General features: G+C 48.7%; 1 protein-coding gene across 1 annotated transcript in view; it reads left to right on the top strand.

The window, feature by feature from the left end:
* Positions 1-248: 248 nt before the first annotated feature.
* The window catches only part of dlc (deltaC), a 411,024-nt gene continuing 389,740 nt past the window's right edge, over positions 249-21,532 (top strand). Inside the window, exons 1-4 of the mRNA XM_085973599.1 lie at positions 249-322; positions 515-772; positions 1,921-1,981; positions 3,103-3,403. Of these exons, the coding sequence (XP_085829725.1) occupies positions 3,170-3,403 (234 nt within the window). The 5' untranslated portion in view covers positions 249-322; positions 515-772; positions 1,921-1,981; positions 3,103-3,169. The remainder of the gene's footprint in view (positions 323-514; positions 773-1,920; positions 1,982-3,102; positions 3,404-21,532) is intronic.

Below are 21,532 nucleotides of genomic sequence, written 5' to 3'. Positions count from 1 at the left end.
TTAATCTTTAAGAATCTGAGAACTGTGCATTCTTTCTAATGTAAATCATTAATTGATTGTATGTAAAGGCTTTTCCGAGAATCGCGGAGTTTTCAATTTCCCTTTCAGTTTAAACTTTGGATATTAACAAGTGATATGACCGCGGTGCACAGAGAGGGCAACACTTTAATTTATTATATTTATATGTTTATTATATATATATATAAGACGCTGAGGTCTTTGAACGGTTTGTGCTAAACTGACTTGTCTTTTTGCTTTTTACAGGGCACGTTTTCTCTCATTATTGAAGCTTGGAATGCAGACTCGGACGAGGCCAGTACTGGTAATCTCAGTTCTGAATCTTTTTGCGAGGGGGCGCCATATAATAGCAAACCAGTCGCCACCTTTCCCCAGTAGACTTCCCACTGCCTTGCTGACTCTCCCAATGAATGTCCCCCCCCCCTACTCCCATTATTACATAAAATCTCTCACACCTCCCCACTCCTCTTCTTCTTTTTCTGTTTGTTCGCTACAGACGACCCCGGGAATCTGATCAGCCGCCTGGCCACCGGCCGCCGTCTGGCTATCGGCGAGGACTGGTCCCAGGATGTCCAGACCGGCGAACAGGGCGAGTTGCGGTACTCCTACCATGTGGTGTGCGGCGAGCATTACTACGGCGAGGGCTGCTCCGACTACTGCCGCCCCAGGGACGACACCTTCGGACACTACACCTGCGACGAGAGCGGCCAGAGAGTCTGCCTGGCCGGCTGGAAGGGAGATTACTGCTCAGAACGTAAGGAGATCTATCACCCGGCTGCATTTTAAATCTCAGCCTCGGGGATATTTCCATATCAAGTGATATCTGAAGGGGCTGGGATCTTAAAATGCAACATTTTTAAAATATATATTTCCTTTTTGCACATGTCGCTTTCAGGATTATATTTTGTTAATTTCAGGATATTTTGCTAATTTCAGGATTATATTTTGCTAATTTCAGGATTATATTTTGTTAATTTCCGGATTATATTTTGCTAATTTCAGGATGATATTTTGTTAATTTCAAGATTATATTTTGTTAATTTCAGGATTATATTTTGCTAATTTCAGGATGATATTTTGTTAATTTCAAGATTATATTTTGTTAATTTCAGGAATATATTTTGCTAATTTAAGGATGATATTTTGTTAATTTCAGGGTTATACTTTATTTTGCAAATATTACACCTCTGCGAAAATGTTTTGTCATTTTCTTTGGGAATGTGTGTGGAGATGGGGGGGGGGGGCGGTGGGGGTACCTTGATTTTAGGATTAAGTTCAGCTCCGGGTTCAGGTTGTGAGTTGGGTTTGAAAGGTTGATTCGGGGGTGGGGGAGGGGGAGGGAGGCTGGCGCTTTAACAAGGGGGGGAAATCAATCCATCTGAATGGAAGCATATGGACTGCCTGGTTAACTTATTCAAGTGTGTTAATACTGGCCCAGCCCCCTCTTGGTGGGCTCCACAAAGCCATCAGACACACAGCAGCTGAGGAATAACATTTGAATAAATTTCAACACATTTTAAAGAGTCTCATTGTGCAGAAGGAGAGGGGGGAACACGCGAATGGAAGAATAGGTTGGCATGGAAACTTAACTCCTCAGTCGCAGTTGTTAACACAGGGCCTCTTGGGTCAGGTTGCTTTGCTGCCTTCCCTGTTTAGGGTCTTTTTTTTGTTGAAATTCTCTTTTACTGAGTGTCCACAGAGCGGGATTTAATAGGGACACGCGTCCCGAGCCTTTCACTGTGGGCAGCCAGACAGCTAGCATGTGTTGTTATTGTTCGGGAGCTCTGTCTGGGCGGAGCCAGCTGTTCTTTACAAAATGCCAAGTAACTTGACAAATATATGTATGTGTGAGTGTCTTAAATAGTTATCTTTTTTCCCCCCTCAAAAACACTTGTTTCACAGCTATCTGCTTGCTGGGGTGCAACGATAATTATGGATACTGTGAAAGACCTGGGGAATGCAAGTGAGTTAAGATTCAATTGTTAACTTTTAAATAAAAATGTCGTTCTTGGGGATGTGGACATCACTGGCCAGGCCGGCGTTTGTTGCCTGCCCCTAGCTGCCCTGAGTTTGTTGCTACAACTGAGTGGCTTTCTTGGACTCCTTCGGAGGGCAGTTAAGGGTCAACCACATTGATGCGGGGCTGGAGTCAGGTACATGTCCAGGCCGGGTAAAGAATGGCGGGTTTTCTTCCCTAAAGGACATCAGTGAACCAGTTGGGTTTTTACGACAATTTGACAGCTTCGTGGTCACTTTCCAAAAAAATGTAAAACTGGAATTCCAATTCTCAAAATAAAAGGGTTTGAAGTCACATTATTAGCCCAGGTTACAAATCCAGCAACATCATCATTTTTTTGGGTGCGCGGGCCCTTTAACTGGCTGCAGGGCCCATTCAATTTCACGCGGGTTATTTCACTTGTAAAGCCATTGAACAGCCTGCGCGGGACCTCCAGACCCCCGCCCGGCCCCGCAGCTTAACGGAACCATTGATCATTACACAGCCACAACCCTATTGGGAGGGTAGATCTATCTGCCTATAGGTATACAAGTTTTGAGAGTGTCCATCCATCATACTTCAGATTGCTCACAATCATAGAATAGTACCGCACAGAAGGAGGCCATTCGGCCCATCGCATTCTTCTCCGATGCTAACTTGACCTGCTGTGCATTTCCAATACTTCCTGTTTTCATTCCTTATTCATAGTATTCCAGTTTCTTCTAATCTTCCATTCGATTCCAAAGACAGCTGCTTTTGTTGGAGCACGGTGGCATAGTGGTTAGCACTGTTGCCTCACAGCGCCAGGGACCCGGGTTCAAATCCGGCCTCAGGTGACTGTCTGTGTGGAGTTTGCACATTCTCCCCGTGTTTGCATGGGTTTCCTCCGGGTGCTCCGGTTTCCTCCCACAGTCCAAAGATGTGTGGGTTAGGTTGATTGGCTATGATAAATTGACCCTTAGTGTTAGGGGGGATTAAATACGTGGGGTTATGGGGATCGGGTGGGATATGTGTTGGGCACTGTGGGGTTTCTGTGATCTGTGATCTCTAAAAGCATGTCCTTTTCTGCCTCCCTTTCCCTCCTCCAGATGTCGCATTGGATGGCAGGGGAGTTTCTGCGATCAGTGTATCCGCTACCCAGGTTGTCTTTACGGCATGTGCCAACAGCCTTGGCAGTGTGATTGCCAGGAGGGCTGGGGCGGTCTCTTCTGCAACCAGGACCTCAACTACTGCACCAATCACAAGCCGTGCAAGAATGGAGCCACCTGCACCAACACCGGCCAAGGCAGCTACACCTGTACCTGCAAACCAGGCTTCAGCGGCACCAGCTGTGAGATTGAGATCAATGAGTGCGAAAGCAATCCTTGCAAAAATGGAGGAAGCTGCACGGTAGGTGTCCAGTGAAACAGGGTCACCGCTGGCGCTGGTCCAATGTTCACGCCTCTGTAACCATTTCTTTGCAGAACTTATTTTCTTCCATAAGTCCAGTTAATACTCTCGAATATACTGTGATCTTGTTTGAAAACGAACGGATTATTTGGTCATTGTCACATTGCTGTTTGTGGGAGCTTGACTGTGCGTATATTTGTTGCCGCGTTTCCTACATTACAACAGTGACTACACTTCATAAAGTACTTCATTGGCTGTAAAGTGCTATGGGGCTTCCTGAGGTTGTGAAAGGCGCTATAGAAATGCAAGTCTTTCTTTCTATTTGCTCTGGCCAAATCTGGTACAATTACTTTGCAGAATTCAGCTCTAGTTAGGCCTGTGATGATGCTATGTCTAACTCCTTTCTCTCCTATACTGGACTCCGATCTCCCTCTCATAGTTTGTAACTGAGCTGAGTGCAGGTCAGGCCCTGGGCTTCCGATAAGTATAAAGCTCCATTCAAGCTCCCCAAAGGCATATATAGAGTATTTGGGTAGTTGAAGGCCAACAAAATTCTAGATTTGATCCCTGGTCTGGACTTTTGTTGAAGATTGGGAGTGGACAATACCATTGGCCACGGTTACCACCCCCAATGACCCCCATCTGAAAGTACATGTGTGGATGTCAGGTTTGGTTGTGATAACCTTCTCACATGGTCAAAGATCACACATCAACAATGGCTGAGACACTAGAGTTCATCCGTCACCCGTGGAACTGCCCCCAGTAAGGAGCCAATGCTCAGAGGGTGGTGGGGGGGAACATTACATTACCTTCTGTAAACTGAGGCCGATTGTAGCACCATTGTTACCCCTCTGGCTGAAAACAGCCAACTCAGCACAGACCAGGGATCCAACCTGGGGTCTTCCTAATCTGAACCAGTGACCACATAAGGTCCACAGGTAGCTAAAGACTTTTTCTGTTCCGAGGAGGCAATTCTATTCACTGCTTTGGCTATTTTTTTTTGGTAGGAATGCACAATGTGTATACATTCAATAAGATTAAATGTAAAAAAAATTAATGATTTGCACCTTTTGTGCAAGTCAGGTTTGCCATCAACTCCCAAAGGGGATTATAAATTCAATCGTCCTCTTAAAAGGGGTGCAAGAACTACTGGAGCCAAAAAGCAAGTTGTTCCTTTATCCCAGGTATGACCGGTTAGTTTGACACAAAGAGCATCTCTGTGTCCACATTCTTCAGTGGAGTTTTCTCAGTTAAACATCAGGAAGACCAATGTCTTCGGACCCCGCCTCAAACTCCGTATCCTCGCCACTGATTCCATCCCCCTCCCCCAGCCACTGCTTTGGGTTGAAGTCTACTGTTTTGAAAGCACTGACTCCTTATAGGCGTCTTATTTCCCCCCAGCTGAGCTTCCGATCCTATATCCTCTCCATCATCCAGACTCAACAATCCAATGCGTTTCTGGTTAGCCCTCTCTGCTGCCCATATCCTAACTCACACCAAGTCCCGTTCACCTAGCACCCCTCTACTCGCTGACCTACATTGGCTCCCAGTCCAGCAAGCGTCCAATTTAAAATTCTCATCCTTGTGTTCAAATCCATTCATGGCCTCTCCCCTCCTTAACTTTGTAGCCCCCTTTAGCCCTACAACCCTTCAAGAACTCTACATTCCCCCGACTCTGGCCTCTTGTGCATCCCGCACTTTCTTTGGCCAACCATTGGTGGCTGTGCCTTCAGCTGTCCAGGTCCTGAGCTCTAGAATTGCCTACCTAAACCTCTCTACCTTTTTCTCCTCCTGTAAGACCCTCCTTGAAAATGACCAAGCTTTTGTTCATCCCTTCTAATGTCTCCTTCTTTGGCTTGGTGTCAATTTATATCTGATTATGTTTCTGTGTAGCGCCTTTGGGACATTTTTCTGCATTAAGGACATAACATAAGAAATAGGAGCAGGAGTCGACCATACGGCCCAACGAGCCTTCTCTAAGATCTTCGATCTCAACTCCACTTTTCCACCCAATCCCCACATCCCTCAGTTAGAGTCCAAAAATCTATTGATCTCTGTCTTGAATATACTCAATGATTGAGCATCCACAGCCCTCTGGGGCAGAGAATTCCAAAGATTCACAACCCTCCGAGTGAAGAAATTTCTCCTCATCTCAGTCCCAAATGACCGACCCCTTATCCTGAGGCTGTGCCCCTGGTTCTAGCCTCTCCAGCCAGGGGAAACAATCTCTCAGCATCTACCCCATCAATCCCCCTCAGGACGCTGTAGAAATGTAAGTCGTCATTGTTGATGAAGGGTTGAATATTGCTAACGAGCTATCAGTACCAGTAGGATCACTGGATAATCTCACTGAGCTACTGAGGAGTCTTGCATAGTATTTTAAACCATGTTTGAAAATTAATACTTAAAGAATCTTCAACAAGAGGAGTTTTGAGTTATATTTGAATCATTTAGCATCTGCATGCTACTGTTTGTTAGGAATGGCCACTAAATTTTCCACATACAATTTAAGATGCTATACAAAATGGCACCAATGAAAGAAGCAGGGAAGCGCGAAATACATTTTTCTTTTACCCTGAAACATTAACTTTGTTTTGATCCATCATCACAGTCTGTGATATCTTCCTCAGTTATTATCTCCCCTTTGCTCTCCTCCTCTCCTGAAGGTGCAGACCTCTGCTGCTGGGGGGGGTCTTAGGAACATAGCAACATTAAGAATAGGACTGGGCCATTCAGCCTATCGAGGCTGCTCTGCCATCAATGAGATCTTGGCTGATCTGCACCTCAGCTCTCATCTTCCCACCTTTGCTCCATATCCCTCGATACCCTTACCCGACCAAAACCCATCCATCTCAGCCATGCAAGCTCCAAATGAGCCCCAAGATCCACAGCCTTCTGGAGAAGAGAACTCCAGAGTTCCACTACCCTTTGCGTGGAAAAAAAAGTGCTTTCTGATTTCACTCCTGAATGCCTAGCTCTAATTTAAAGATTATGTTTCCCTTGTTTTTGATTTCCCACTAGAGGAACTAGTTTCTTACATAGGCTCTGCCCCATTCTTCAGGTTAGAGCCTGGTGATTAGGAAGAGTGACCAAAAGCTTGGTCAAACCAATGGGTTTTAAGAAGGGTCTGAAAGAGGGAGAGGGTACCCAACCATAGGGTTGGGGGGGAATGAGTACTGAGCTTGATCCTGTTCTCACCCAATGTCCATGCACACATCTTCTTCCAGCAGTGATCAGGAGGGGGTACCTCCCTAGTTTGAGGGTGCTAGGTCTGGTGGTGTTAGCAGTGGGCTAGCAACCTAGGAGTCGTGACCTCAAATCTGACGTTGAATACATGTGGCTAGTGTGAAATTGGTCGGATTGTCACAAGAGCCTGGTTAGTTACAGTGTTATCCTTCAGGGAAGGGGGACCTGCTATCCCCACCTGGTCCGGCCTACACGTGACTCCAGGCTCACTAGTGCCCTCTACTAAGCTGCTTAGTTGTACAATTGCTGAATTAACTGGGGGGATGGTCAATAAATGTGACTTTACCCACAGTCTGAGAACAAACAACAGATTGACTACAGCAGAGATCAAGGATTGAACCTGGGGCCTTTCATCTTATTACTAAACTTATTCCCTAGCCTCTCCATCACAAAGACTGCCTAATCCCATCACTAGCCCTCGCCCCTACCTCTGTTCAGCTGTTGCTCAACCCCCCATCCCTGCCTTTGTGATCTCAATTACTCCAAATATCTCTTAGCCTTCCTTCCACCCTCTGTACACTTGAGCTTATCCAAAACTATGCTACCTATCTGCGCTCCTGCATCAAGTCAAGCTCGCACAACTCCCCCGTTCTCACGAACCATTGACACCTGGTCCTCCAATGCCATAAATTTAATATTTTCACCTTTGTTTTTAAATCCCTCCAGGGCTTCACCCCTCTCTATCTCTGTGACCTCCTTCAGCGCTACCACCCCTCTCTATCTCTGTGACCTCCTCCAGGGCTACCACCCCTCTCTATCTCTGTGACCTCCTCCAGCGCTACCACCCCTCTCTATCTCTGTGACCTCCTCCAGCGCTACCACCCCTCTCTATCTCTGTGACCTCCTCCAGGGCTACCACCCCTCTCTATCTCTGTGACCTCCTCCAGCGCTACCACCCCTCTCTATCTCTGTGACCTCCTCCAGCGCTACCACCCCTCTCTATCTCTGTGACCTCCTCCAGGGCTTCACCCCTCTCTATCTCTGTGACCTCCTCCAGCGCTACCACCCCTCTCTATCTCTGTGACCTCCTCCAGCGCTACCACCCCTCTCTATCTCTGTGACCTCCTCCAGCGCTACCACCCCTCTCTATCTCTGTGACCTCCTCCAGCGCTACCACCCCTCTCTATCTCTGTGACCTCCTCCAGCGCTACCACCCCTCTCTATCTCTGTGACCTCCTCCAGCGCTACCACCCCTCTCTATCTCTGTGACCTCCTCCAGCACTACCACCCCTCTCTATCTCTGTGACCTCCTCCAGCGCTACCACCCCTCTCTATCTCTGTGACCTCCTCCAGCGCTACCACCCCTCTCTATCTCTGTGACCTCCTCCAGCACTACCACCCCTCTCTATCTCTGTGACCTCCTCCAGCGCTACCACCCCTCTCTATCTCTGTGACCTCCTCCAGGGCTACCACCCCTCTCTATCTCTGTGACCTCCTCCAGGGCTTCACCCCTCTCTATCTCTGTGACCTCCTCCAGCGCTACCACCCCTCTCTATCTCTGTGACCTCCTCCAGCGCTACCACCCCTCTCTATCTCTGTGACCTCCTCCAGGGCTACCACCCCTCTCTATCTCTGTGACCTCCTCCAGCGCTACCACCCCTCTCTATCTCTGTGACCTCCTCCAGCGCTACCACCCCTCTCTATCTCTGTGACCTCCTCCAGGGCTTCACCCCTCTCTATCTCTGTGACCTCCTCCAGCGCTACCACCCCTCTCTATCTCTGTGACCTCCTCCAGCGCTACCACCCCTCTCTATCTCTGTGACCTCCTCCAGCGCTACCACCCCTCTCTATCTCTGTGACCTCCTCCAGCGCTACCACCCCTCTCTATCTCTGTGACCTCCTCCAGCGCTACCACCCCCTCCCAACTCTCCTTTCCTCTGACTCTGATCAGTTGTGTATTGCCTCTCCCTTTGTGCCTCCATTGACGGCTGTGCCTTCAGCTGCCTAGCTCCCACTCTCTGGACTTCCCTCCCCAAACCCCTCTGTTTCTCCACCTCCTTCTCCTTTAAGACCCTCCTTAAAATCCACTTGTTTGACCAAGCTTTTGGTCACTCTTCCTAATCTCTTCTTCTCAGTCTCCATTTTCTTCTTATGCCTCCGTAAAGTGTCTTGGGATGACTTGTCTATGTTATATAAATCTTAAAGAGCGGCTCCAATGCTTTACTCTGAGAGGCTCCAATGCTTTACTCTGAGAGGCTCCAATGCTTTACTCTGAGAGGCTCCAATGCTTTACTCTGAGGGGCTCCAATGCTTTACTCTGAGGGGCTCCAATGCTTTACTCTGAGGGACTCCAATGCTTTGCTCTGAGAGGCTCCAATGCTTTACTCTGAGGGGCTCCAATGCTTTGCTCTGAGAGGCTCCAATGCTTTACTCTGAGCGGCTCCAATGCTTTACTCTGAGAGGCTCCAATGCTTTACCCTGAGAGGCTCCAATGCTTTACTCTGAGGGGCTCCAATGCTTTACTCTGAGAGGCTCCAATGCTTTACTCTGAGAGGCTCCAATGCTTTACTCTGAGGGGCTCCAATGCTTTACTCTGAGAGGCTCCAATGCTTTGCTCTGAGAGGCTCCAATGCTTTGCTCTGAGAGGCTCCAATGCTTTGCTCTGAGAGGCTCCAATGCTTTGCTCTGAGGGGCTCCAATGCTTTACTCTGAGAGGCTCCAATGCTTTGCTCTGAGAGGCTCCAATGCTTTACTCTGAGGGGCTCCAATGCTTTACTCTGAGAGGCTCCAATGCTTTACTCTGAGAGGCTCCAATTCTTTGCTCTGAGAGGCTCCAATGCTTTACTCTGAGAGGCTCCAATGCTTTGCTCTGAGAGGCTCCAATGCTTTACTCTGAGGGGCTCCAATGCTTTGCTCTGAGAGGCTCCAATGCTTTACTCTGAGGGGCTCCAATGCTTTACTCTGAGAGGCTCCAATGCTTTGCTCTGAGAGGCTCCAATGCTTTACTCTGAGGGGCTCCAATGCTTTGCTCTGAGAGGCTCCAATGCTTTACTCTGAGGGGCTCCAATGCTTTACTCTGAGAGGCTCCAATGCTTTGCTCTGAGAGGCTCCAATGCTTTACTCTGAGGGGCTCCAATGCTTTACTCTGAGAGGCTCCAATGTTTGGTGCTTCCCTACAGCAGAGGAGACGAGATCTGACAATCCTCTCAGGCCACCTCCTCATGGTGGGTGCCATTGGTGGAGATCTAGAGCAGATCTTCAGGTTGTTCTGTCAATTGGGGTTGGGGTGAGGCGGGGGGGTGAACATCACCGGGAGACTACATTAATGGAAAACAAAATGCCACGATAAGTCTGTAATAACTTTATATACCAGAGTGTACTCTTCCATCAAATTTGAAAATCTTGACTACTAACTGGCCTCATTCCCTCACTGTATCCTTCTCTCACACGCTTAGGTATTAATTTTAACAGTTAACAATAGTGTAAAACGGGTGATATCAGATTGGCCTCCTGTTGTACACCCGCCCGATTTTGTTTTTAATTGAAATCAACGGAAAGGGAAATTGGGCGAGGTGTATATCGGGTGGCCAATCCGATATCGTCGGCTTTACACCAGTGCTAAATGTTAAAATCATCCCTTTATACTTTGTAATCTGCTGGCCAACCAATGTGCGGGGCACAAGTCTGATCATCCAGTGCCACTAAGATCCCGATCTGTACTATGATGAACAGCCATGAATCTCCCCAAAGGGAGTGGCGGGGAAATTAGATGAATCACAAACTGCACTCCTCTGGCTCCTGGGAGGCAACACCGAGAATCATCGAAATTTACGGCACAGGAGGAGGCCATTCGGCCCACCGTGTCTGTGCCGGCCGAAATTAAGCTCTCCAGTCTAATCCCACTTTCCAGCTCTTGCTCCGTAGCCCTGTAGGTTACGGCACTTCAAGTGCGTATCCAAGTACTTTTAAAATATGATGAGGGTTTCTGCCTCTACCACCCTTTCAGGCACTGAGTTCCAAACCTCTGGGTGAAAAAAGTTCTCCTCAACTCCCCTCTAATCCTTCTACCAATTACTTTAAACCTACGACCCCTGGTTATTGACCTCTCTGCTAAGGGAAATCCTTCCTATCCACTCTATCTAGGCCCCTCATAATTTTATACACCTCAATTAAATCTCCCCTCAGCCTCCTCTGTTCCAAGGAAACAACCCCAGCCTATTCAATCTTTCCTCATAGCTAAAATTCTCCAGTCCTGGCAACATAAGAACATAAGAAGTAGGAGCAGGAGTAGGCCATATGGCCCCTCGGGCCTGCTCCGCCATTCAATAGGGTCATGGCTGATCCGAACCTAGACTCACGTCCACTTCCCTGCCCGCTCCCCATAACCCTTAATTCCCTTATCAGCCCTTATTATCCCTAACTGTCTATCTCCGTTTTAAATTTATTTAATGTTGCAGCTTCCACAGCTCTGAGGTAGCAAATTCCATAGATTTACTACCCTCTGAGTGAAGAAGTTTCTCCTCATCTCAGTTTTGAAACGGCAGCCCCTTATTCTAAGATTATGCCCCCTAGTTCTAGTCTCACCCATCAGTGGAAACATCCTCCCCGCATCCACCCGATCAAGCCCCCTCACAATCTTATATGTTTCGATAAGATCGCCTCTCATTCTTCTGAACTTCAATGAGTAGAGGCCCAACCTACTCAACCTTTCCTCATACGTCAACCCCCTCATCTCCGGAATCAACCGAGTGAAACTTCTCTGAACTGCCTCGAGAGCAAGTATATCTTTTCTTAAATATGGAAACCAAAACTGTACGCAGTATTCCAGGTGTGGCCTCACCAGTGCCCTGTATAACTGAAGCAAGACTTCCCTGCTTTTATACTCCATCCTCCTTGCAATAAAAGCCAAGATTCCATTGGCCTTCCTGACCACCTGCTGTACCTGCATACTAACCTTCTGTGTTTCATGCACCAGGACCCCCAGATCCCTTTGTACTGTAGCATTTTGCAGTTTCTTTCCATTTAGATAATAACTTGCTCTTTGATTTTTTCTGCCAAAGTGCATAACCTCACACTTTCCAACATTATATTCCATCTGCCAAATTTCTGCCCACTCACTTAGCCTGTCTATGTCCTTTTGCAGGTTTTTTATGCCCTCCTCACTCACTGCTTTCCCTCCCATCTTTGTATCGTCGGCAAACTTGGATACGTTGCATTTGGTCCCCTCCTCCAAATTGTTAATATAGATTGTAAAGAGTTGGGGTCCCAGCACTGACCCCTGCGGAACACCACTAGTTACTGATTGCCAATCCGAGAATGAACCATTTATCCCAACTCTCTGTTTGCTGTTAGATAGCCAATCTTCCACCCATGCCAGTATATTACCCCCAATCCCGTGATTTTTTATCTTGTGCAGTAATCTTTTGTGTGGCACCTTGTCAAATGCCTTTTGGAAGTCCAAATACACCACATCCACTGGTTCCCCTTTATCCACCCTGTTTGTTACATCCTCAAAGAATTCGAGCAAATTTGTCAAGCATGATTTCCCCTTCATAAAACCATGCTGACTCTGTCCGATTAAATTATGCTTATCCAAATGTCCTGATACTGCTTCCTTAATAATGGACTCCAACATTTTACCAACCACAGATGTTAGGCTAACTGGTCTATAGTTTCCAGCCTTTTATCTACCTCCCTTTTTAAATAAGGGCGTTACATTAGCAGTTTTCCAATCTGCTAGGACCTTTCCTGAATCCAGGGAGTTTTGGAAAATTACCACCAATGCATCCGCAATCCCATCCGCTACTTCTCTCAAGACCCTAGGATGTAAGCCATCAGGTCCAGGGGATTTATCCGCCTTAAGTCCCATTATCTTACCGAGTACCATCTCCTTAGTGATTTTAATCGTGTTTAGCTCATCCCCCCCCCCCCCCCATAGCCCCCTGTTTGTCCAGTGTTGGGATATTTTTAGTGTCCTCTACTGTAAAGACTGATACAAAGTATTTGTTCAGCGTATTTGTCATCTCCATGTTCCCCACTACTAATTTCCCGGTCTCGTCCTCTAAGGGACCAACATTCACTTTAGCCACCCTTTTTCTTTTTATATAACTGTAGAAACTCTTGCTATCTGTTTTTATATTTTTTGCTAGTTTACTTTCATAATCTATCTTCCCTTTCTTAATTAATCTTTTAGTTATTCTTTGCGGGCTTTTAAATGCTTCCCAATCTTCTATCCTCCCACTAGATTTGGCTACTTTATATGCCCTTGTTTTCAGTCGGATACTATCCTTTATTACTTTACTTAGCCATGGATGGCTGTCTTTTCTTTTACTCCCTTTTTCCTCAGTGGAATATATTTTTCTTGAAAGTTGTGAAATATCTCCTTGAATGTACACCACTGCTCCTGTACCGTCTTACACCTTAACCTATTTTCCCAGTCCACTTTAGTCAACTCTGCTCTCATACCTTCATAGTCTCCTTTATTTAAGCTTAGTACGCTGGTTTGAGATCCAACTCTCTCACCCTCCAACTGAATTTGGAATTCAACCATGTTATGGTCACTCATTCCAAGGGGATCCTTTACTAGGACATTTTTTATTAATCCTGTCTCATTACACAGGACCAGATCTAAGATTGCCTGCCCCCTGGTTGGTTCAGTAACATACTGCTCAAGGAACCCGTCCCTAATGCACTCTATGAACTCTTCCTCAAGGCTGCCCTGCCCAATTTGATTTGTCCAGTCAATATGAAAGTTAAAATCTCCCATGATTATAGCTGTTCCCTTATTACAAGCCCCAACTATTTCCTGATTTATACTCCGACCAATAGAGTTGCAACTGTTAGGAGGCGTATAGACTACGCCCATGAGTGACTTTTTCCCCTTATTATTCCTTATCTCCACCCAAACTGTTTCATTATCCTGATCCTTTGACCCAATATCATTTCTCACCATTGCAGTGATTCCATCCTTTATTAACATAGCCACCCCACCTCCCTTTCCTTCCTGTCTGTCCTTCCTAATAGTCAAATACCCCTGGATGTTTAGTTCCCAGTCATGGTCACCTCGCAGCCATGTTTCTGTAATGGCCAGCAGATCATACCCATGTGTAGTTATTTGTACCGTCAACTCGTCTATTTTGTTACGAATGCTGCATGCATTCAGATAAAGAACATCCTCATAAATCTCCTCAGTACCCTCTGTACCCTCGCTAGTGTGATCACATCTTTCCTGTAATGTGGTGACCAGAACCTGGCATAGTCCTGGACACAGGCCTGATACCAGGTCTCTCAGCTGTGAGTGTGGAAAGGGACATAATGACCTTCAGACTCCTCATCACTGACTTGTCTTCCTTCCCTAGCCTGAGAACAATATTAGTGGCACCCTTGCAGGCCCAGCTGTAATCAGCTAACAAGGGATTGACTCTCGGATCTTCCTTTGTACCACACCATTGATCACTGAGCCACCGGAATGGCCTTGCTCGTTATAGTAGACGGAAGTGAATTAAAAATGTGAATCTTTGTGTGCACAGTGAAAATACTAGTGCAGGGGCAGCCTCCTCGTTTGCTATTGTATAATGACACATTTTAATTTGTCCATTCTCTCGCTCCTGTTCCTCAACTCTGTTGTGGGGCAGTTGCAAGTTGCCAGTACCAGCAGCCCTATCTGAACCTTCACCCAAAAGTGTGAGCAAGCTGTTTAACCATGCAGTGAAGTACAGCCAAGCCAAGTGTCTGTGGAACTGTACCCCAGTGAGAGTCAGTGTCCGTGGAACCTGTACCCCAGTGAGAGTTAGTGCCCGTGGAACCTGTACCCCAGTGTGAGTCAGTGTCCGTGGAACTGTATCCCAGTGAGAGTCAGTGTCTGTGGAACCCGTACCCCAGTGAGAGTTAGTGCCCGTGGAACCTGTACCCCAGTGAGAGTCAGTGTCTGTGGAACTGTACCACAGTGAGAGTCAGTGTCTGTGGAACTGTATCCCAGTGAGAGTCAGTCTCTGTTGAACCTGTACCACAGTGAGAGTCACTGTGTGTGGAACTGTATCCCAGTGAGAGTCAGTGTCTGTGAAACCTGTACCCGGGTGAGAGTCAGTGTCTGTGGAACCCATACCTCAGTGAGAGTCAGTGTCTGTGGAACTGTATCCCAGTGAGAGTCAGTGTCTGTGGAACTGTACCCCAGTGAGAGTCAGTGTCTGTGGAGCCCGTACCCCAGTGTGAGTCAGTGCCCGTGGAACCTGTACTCCAGTGAGAGTCAGTGTCTGTGGAATTGTACCCCAGTGAGAGTCAGTGTCTGTGGAATCCATACCCCAGTGATCAGTCTGTGCGCGTGGAACTGTACCCCAGTGAGAGTCAGTGTTTGTGGAACCCGTACCCCAGTGAGAGTCAGTGTCTGTGGAACCCGTACCCCAGTGAGAGTCAGTGTCTGTGGAACCCATACCCCAGTGAGAGTCAGTGTCTGTGGAACCCGTACCCCAGTGAGAGTCGATGTCTGTGGAACCTGTACCCCAGTGAGAGACAGTGTCTGTGGAACTGTTCCCCAGTGAGAGTCAGTGTCTGTGGAACCTGTACCCCAGTGAGAGTCAATGTCTGTGGAAATGTACCCCAGTGAGAGTCAGTGTCTGTGAAACCCGTACCCCAGTGAGAGTCAGTGCCTGTGGGAGCCGTACCCCAGTGAGAGTCACTGTCTGTGGAAATGTACACCCGTGAGAGTCATTGTCTGTGGAACTGTACACCAGTGAGAGTCAGTGTCTGTGAAACCCGTACCCCAGTGAGAGTCAGTGTCTGTGGGACTGTACCCCAGTGAGAGTCAGTGTCTGTGAAACACGTACCCCAGTGAGAGTCAATGTCTGGAACTGTACCCCAGTGAGAGTCAGTGTCTGTGGAACAGTACCCCAGTGAGAGTCAGTGTCTGTGGAACTGTACCTCAGTGAGAGTCAGTGTCTGTGGAACTGTACCCCAATGAGAGTCAGTGTCTGTGAAACCCGTACCCCAGTGAAAGTCAGTGTCGGTGGATCTGTACCCCAGTGAGAGTCAGTGTCTGTGGAACTGTACCCCAGTGATAGTCAGTGTCAGTGGAACTGTACCCCAGTGAGAGCCAGTGTCTTTGGAACTGTACCCCAGTGAGTGTCAGTGTCTGTGGAACTGTACCCCAGTGAGAGTCAGTGACTGTGGAACTGTACCCCAGTGAGAGTCAGTGTCTGTGGAACTGTACCCAAGTGAGAGTCTGGGTCTGTGGAACCCGTACCCAAGTGAAAGTCAGTTTGTGTGGAACCCGTACCCCAGTGAGAGTCAGTGTCTGTGGATCAAAAAAAAATCAAATCAAAATCAAATCAACTTTTATTGTCATTGTTAGTGCACAAGTGCAGTACAACGAAATGTAGGCTTGTGGCTCCCGAGAGTGTACAATTTGGATTAGGACACTTAAACATTTCAACATACACTTGTACATATATATTAGCATAAATATGACCATAATAAAGTGAATAAAGTGCATCGGCAGATGTGCAGGCTTTAGTGTTTATTTGTGGAGTTCAGTAGGAAGACAGCCCTGGGAAAGAAGCTGTTCCTAAATCTGGTCGTACGGGTGCGAATGCATCTGTAACGTCTTCCAGATGGTAGGAGGGCGAACAGACTGTGGCTGGGGTGGGTAGGGTCTTTGATGATGGTCCGTGCCCTCCGTAGGCAGCGTTTCTGATATATATGTTCGATGGTCGGTAGCCGGGTGCCGGTAATGCGTTGGGCAGTTTTGACTACCCGCTGCAGGGCTTTCCGGTCATGGGAGCTACAGCCGCCGTACCACACCGTGATACAGTTTGTCAGGATGCTCTCTATAGTGTAGCGGTAGAAGTTAGAGAGGATCGGGGGTGACAGATTACATCCCTTCAGCCTCCTCAAGAAATATAGGCGCTGCTGGGCCTTCTTCACCAGAGAGGAGGTGTTGAGGGACCAGGAGAGGTCTTCCGTGATGTGGACTCCGAGGAACTTAAAGCTGGCCACCCTTTCCACCTCTGCCCCATTGATGTGGATGGGGGTGTGACTTCCGCCTTTGGACTTCCTGAAGTCCACGATTATTTCCTTTGTTTTCTTGGTGTTAAGGGCCAGGTTGTTGTCGGCGCACCACTTCACGAGATGCTGGACCTCCTCCCTGTAGGCTGACTCATCATTGTTGGTGATCTGGCCTACTACCGTGGTGTAATCTGCAAACTTGATGATGGTGTTGGAACCATTAACAGCCACACAGTCGTGGGTGAAGAGGGAGTAGAGGAGGGGGCTCAGAACACATCCTTGTGGGGCCCCCGTGTTCAGGGTCAGCGGGGGGGAGGTGTGGTTGCCTAATTTGACAGACTGGGGTCTGTTTGTTAGGAAGTCCAGGGTCCAGTTGCAGAGGGAAGTGTTCAGGCCAAGAGTTTGGAGTTTGGTGGCCAGCTTATTGGGGACGATAGTGTTGAATGCTGAGCTGTAGTCTATAAACAGCATTCTGATGTAGGTCTCCTTACCATCTAGGTGATTCAGTGCCGAGTGTAGAGCAGTAGTGATTGCATCCTCCGTTGATCCTTTGATCCCATACCTCAGTGAGAGTCAGTGTCTTTGGAACCCATACCCCAGTGAGAGTCAGTGTCTGTGCAACCCGTACCCCAGTGTGAGTCAGTGACTGTGGAACCCGTACCCCAGTGAGAGTCAGTGCCCGTGGAACCCATACCCCAGTGAGAGTCAATGTCTGTGGAACCTGTACCCCAGTGAGAGTCAGTGTCTGTGGAACTGTACCCCAGTGATAGTCAGTGTCTGTGGAACTGTACACCAGTGAGAGTCAGTGTGTGTGGAACGTGTACCCCAGTGAGAGTCAATGTCTGTGGAACCTGTACACCAGTGAGTCAGTGTCTGTGGAACCCATACCCCAGTGAGAGTCAGTGTCTGTGGAACCTGTACCCCAGCGAGAGTCGGTGCCTGTGGAACCCGTACCCCAGTGAGTCAGTGTCTGTGGAACCCATACCCCCGTGAGAGTCAGTGTCTGTGGAACCCGTACCCCAGTAAGAGTCAGTGTATGTGGAAATGTACTCAGTGAGGGTCAGTGTCTGTGAAACCTGTATCCCAGTGAGAGTCAGTGTCTGTGGAACCCGTACCTCAGTGAGAGTCAGTGTCTGTGGAACCCGTACCCCAGTGAGAGTCAGTGTCTGTGGAACCCGTATCCTAGTGAGAGTCAAAGTCTGTGGAACCTGTACCCCAGTGAGAGTCAGTGTCTGTGGAACTGTACCCCAGTGATAGTCAGTGTCTGTGGAAATGTACCCCAGTGAGAGTCAGTGTCTGTGGAATTGTACCCCAGTGAGAGTCTGTGTCTGTGGAACTGTACCCCAGTGAGAGTCAGTGTCTGTGAAACCCGTACCCCAGTGAGAGTCAATGTCTGGAACTGTACCCCAGTGAGAGTCAGTGTCTGTGGAACCCGTATCCAAGTGAGAGTCAGTGTCTGTGGAACTGTACCCCAGTGAGGGTCAGTGTATGTGAAACCTGTACCCCAGTGAGAGTCAGTGTCTGTAGAACCCATACCTCAGTGAGAGTCAGTGTCTGTGGAACCCGTACCCCAGTGAGAGTCAGTGTCTGTGGAACCTGTACCCCAGTGAGAGTCAGTGTCTGTAGAACCCATACCTCAGTGAGAGTCAGTGTCTGTGGAACCCGTACCCCAGTGAGAGTCAATGTCTGTGGAGCCTGTACACAAGTGAGTCCGTGTCTGTGGAACCCGTACCCCAGTGAGCGTCAGTGTCTGTGGAACCCGTATCCCAGTGAGAGTCAATGTCTGTGGAACCTGTACCCCAGTGAGAGTCAGTGTCTGTGGAAGCTGCACCCTAGTGAGAGTCAGTGTCTGTGGAACTGTACCACAGTGATAGTCAGTGTCTGTGGAACCCGTTCCCCAGTGAGAGTCAGTGCCTGTGGGACCCGTACCCCAGTGAGAGTCAGTGTCTGTGGAAAAGTACCCCAGTGAGAGTCAGTCTCTGTGGAACTGTACACCAGTGAGAGTCAGTGTCTGTGAATCCCGTACCCCAGTGAGAGTCAGTGTCTGTGAAACCCGTAACCCCGGGAGAGTCAGTGTCTGTGGAAATGTACCGCAGTGAGAGTCAGTGTCTGTGGAACTGTACCCCAGTGAGAGTCAGTGTCTGTGGAACAGTACCCCAGTGATCGTCAGTGTCAGTGGATCTGCAGCCCAGTGAGAGTCAGTGTCTGTGGAACTGTACCCCAGTGATAGTCAGTGTCTGTGGAACTGTACCCCAGTGAGAGTCAGTGTCTGTGGAACTGTACCCCAGTGAGTGTCAGTGTCTGTAGAACTGCACCCCAGTGAGAGTCAGTGACTGTTGAACTGTACTCCAATGATAGTCAGTACCTGTGGAACTGTACCCCAGTGAGAGTCAGTGTCTGTGGAACAGTACCCCAGTGAGAGTCAGTGTCTGTGGAACTGTACCTCAGTGAGGGTCAGTATCTGTGGAACTGTACCCCAGTGAGAGTCAGTGTCTGTGAAACCCGTACCCCAGTGAAAGTCAGTGTCGGTGGATCCCATACCTCAGTGAGAGTCAGTGTCTGTGGAACCCGTACCCCAGTGAGAGACAGTGTCTGTGCAACCTGTACCCCGGTGTGAGTCAGTGACTTTGGAACCCGTACCCCAGTGAGAGTCAGTGCCCGTGGAACCCATACCCCAGTGAGAGTCAATGTCTGTGGAACCTCTACCCTAATGAGAGTCAGTGTGTGTGGAACCTGTACCCCAGTGAGAGTCAATGCCTGTGGAACCTGTACACCAGTGAGTCAGTGTATGTGGAACCCATACCCCAGTGAGAGTCAGTGTCTGTGGAACCTGTACCCCAGTGAGAGTCAGTGCCTCTGGAATCCGTACCCCAGTGAGTCAGTGTCTGTGGAACCTGTACCCCAGTGAGAGTCAGTGCCTGTGGAACCCGTACCCCAGTGATAGTCAGTGCCTGTGGAACCTGTACCGCCGTGAGAGTCAGTGTCTGTGGAACCAGTACCCCAGTGAGAGTCAGTGTCTGTGAATCCCGTACCCCAGTGAGAGTCCGTGCCAGTGGAACGCATACCCCAGTGAGAGTCAGTGTCTGTGAGACCCGTACCACAATGAGAGTCAGTGTCTGTGGAAATGTACCCCAGTGAGAGTTAGTGTCTGTGGAACTGTACCCCAGTGAGAATTAGTGTCTGTGAAACCCGTACGCCAGTAAGAGTCAGTGTCTGTTGAACTGTACCACAGTGAGAGTCAGTGTCTGTGGAACCGTACCCCAGTGAGAGTCAGTGTCTGTGGAACTGTACCCCAGTGAGAGTCAGTGTCTGTGGAACCTGTACCCCAGTGAGAGTCAGTGTCTGTGGAACCCGTACCCCAGTGAGAGTCAGTGTCTGTGTAACTGTTTCTCAGTGAGAATCAGTGTCTGTGGAACTGTACCCCAGTGATAGTCAGTGTCTGTGGAACTGTAGCCCAGTGATAGTCAGTGTCTGTGGAACTGTACCCCAGTGAGAGGCAGTGTCTGTGGAACTGTACCCCAGTGAGAGTCTGGGTTCGTGGAACCCGTACCCAAGTGAGAGTCAGTGTCTGTGGAACCCGTACCCCAGTGAGAGTCAGTGTATGTGGAACTGTACTCCAGTGAGGGTCAGTGTCTGTGAAACCTGTATCCCAGTGAGAGTCAGTGTCTGTGGAACCCGTACCTCAGTGAGAGTCAGTATCTGTGGAACCCGTACCCTAGTGAGAGTCAGTGTCTGTGGAACCCGTACCCCAGTGAGAATCAATGTCTGTGGAACCTGTACACCAGTGAGTCAGTGTCTGTGGAACCCATACCCCAGTGAGAGTCAGTGTCTGTGGAACCTGTACCCCAGTGAGAGTCAGTGCCTGTGGAATCCGTACCCCAGTGAGTCAGTGTCTGTGGAACCCGTACCCCAGTGAGAGTCAGTGTCTGTGGAACCTGTACCCCCGTGAGAGTCAGTGTCTGTGGAACCCGTACCCCAGTGAGAGTCAGTGTCTGTGAGACCCGTACCACAATGAGAGTCAGTGTCTGTGGAAATGTACCCCAGTGAGAGTTAGTGTCTGTGGAACTGTACCCCAGTGAGAATTAGTGTCTGTGAAACCCGTACGCCAGTGAGAGTCAGTGTCTGTTGAACTGTACCACAGTGAGAGTCAGTGTCTGTGGAACCGTACCCCAGTGAGAGTCAGTGTCTGTGGAACCGTACCCCAGTGAGAGTCAGTGTCTGTGGAACTGTACCCCAGTGACAGTCAGTGTCTGTGGAACCTGTACCCAAGTGAGAGTCAGTGTCTGTTGAACCCGTACCCGAGTGAGAGTCAGTGTCTGTGTAAATCTACCTCAGTGAGAGTCAGTGTCTGTGGAACTGTACCCCAGTGAGAGTCAGTGTCTGTGTAACTGTTTCTCAGTGAGAATCAGTGTCTGTGGAACTGTACCCCAGTGATAGTCAGTGTCTGTGGAACTGTAGCCAAGTGATAGTCAGTGTCTGTGGAACTGTACCCCAGTGAGAGGCAGTGTCTGTGGAACTGTACCCCAGTGAGTGTCAGTGTCTGTGGAACTGTACCCCTGCGAGAGTCTGGGTTCGTGGAACCCGTACCCAAGTGAGAGTCAGTGTCTGTGGAACCCGTACCCCAGTGAGAGTCAGTGTATGTGGAACTGTACTCCAGTGAGGGTCAGTGTCTGTGAAACCTGTATCCCAGTGAGAGTCAGTGTCTGTGGAACCCGTACCTCAGTGAGAGTCAGTGTCTGTGGAACCCGTACCCCAGTGAGAGTCGGTGTCTTTGGAACCCGTACCCTAGTGAGAGTCAAAGTCTGTGGAACCTGTACCCCAGTGAGAGTCAGTGTCTGTGGAACTATACCCTAGTGATAGTCAGTGTCTGTGGAAATGTACCCCAGTGAAAGTCAGTGTCTGTGGAATTGTACCCCAGTGAGAGTCAGTGTCTGTGGAACTGTA

This window comes from Somniosus microcephalus, chromosome 34 (assembly GCF_052327205.1).
Source record: "Somniosus microcephalus isolate GS21.2 chromosome 34, FLI_Smic_1.0, whole genome shotgun sequence".
Taxonomy (NCBI): Eukaryota; Metazoa; Chordata; class Chondrichthyes; order Squaliformes; family Somniosidae; genus Somniosus; species Somniosus microcephalus.
This window is presented reverse-complemented; position numbering and strand designations above follow the sequence as displayed.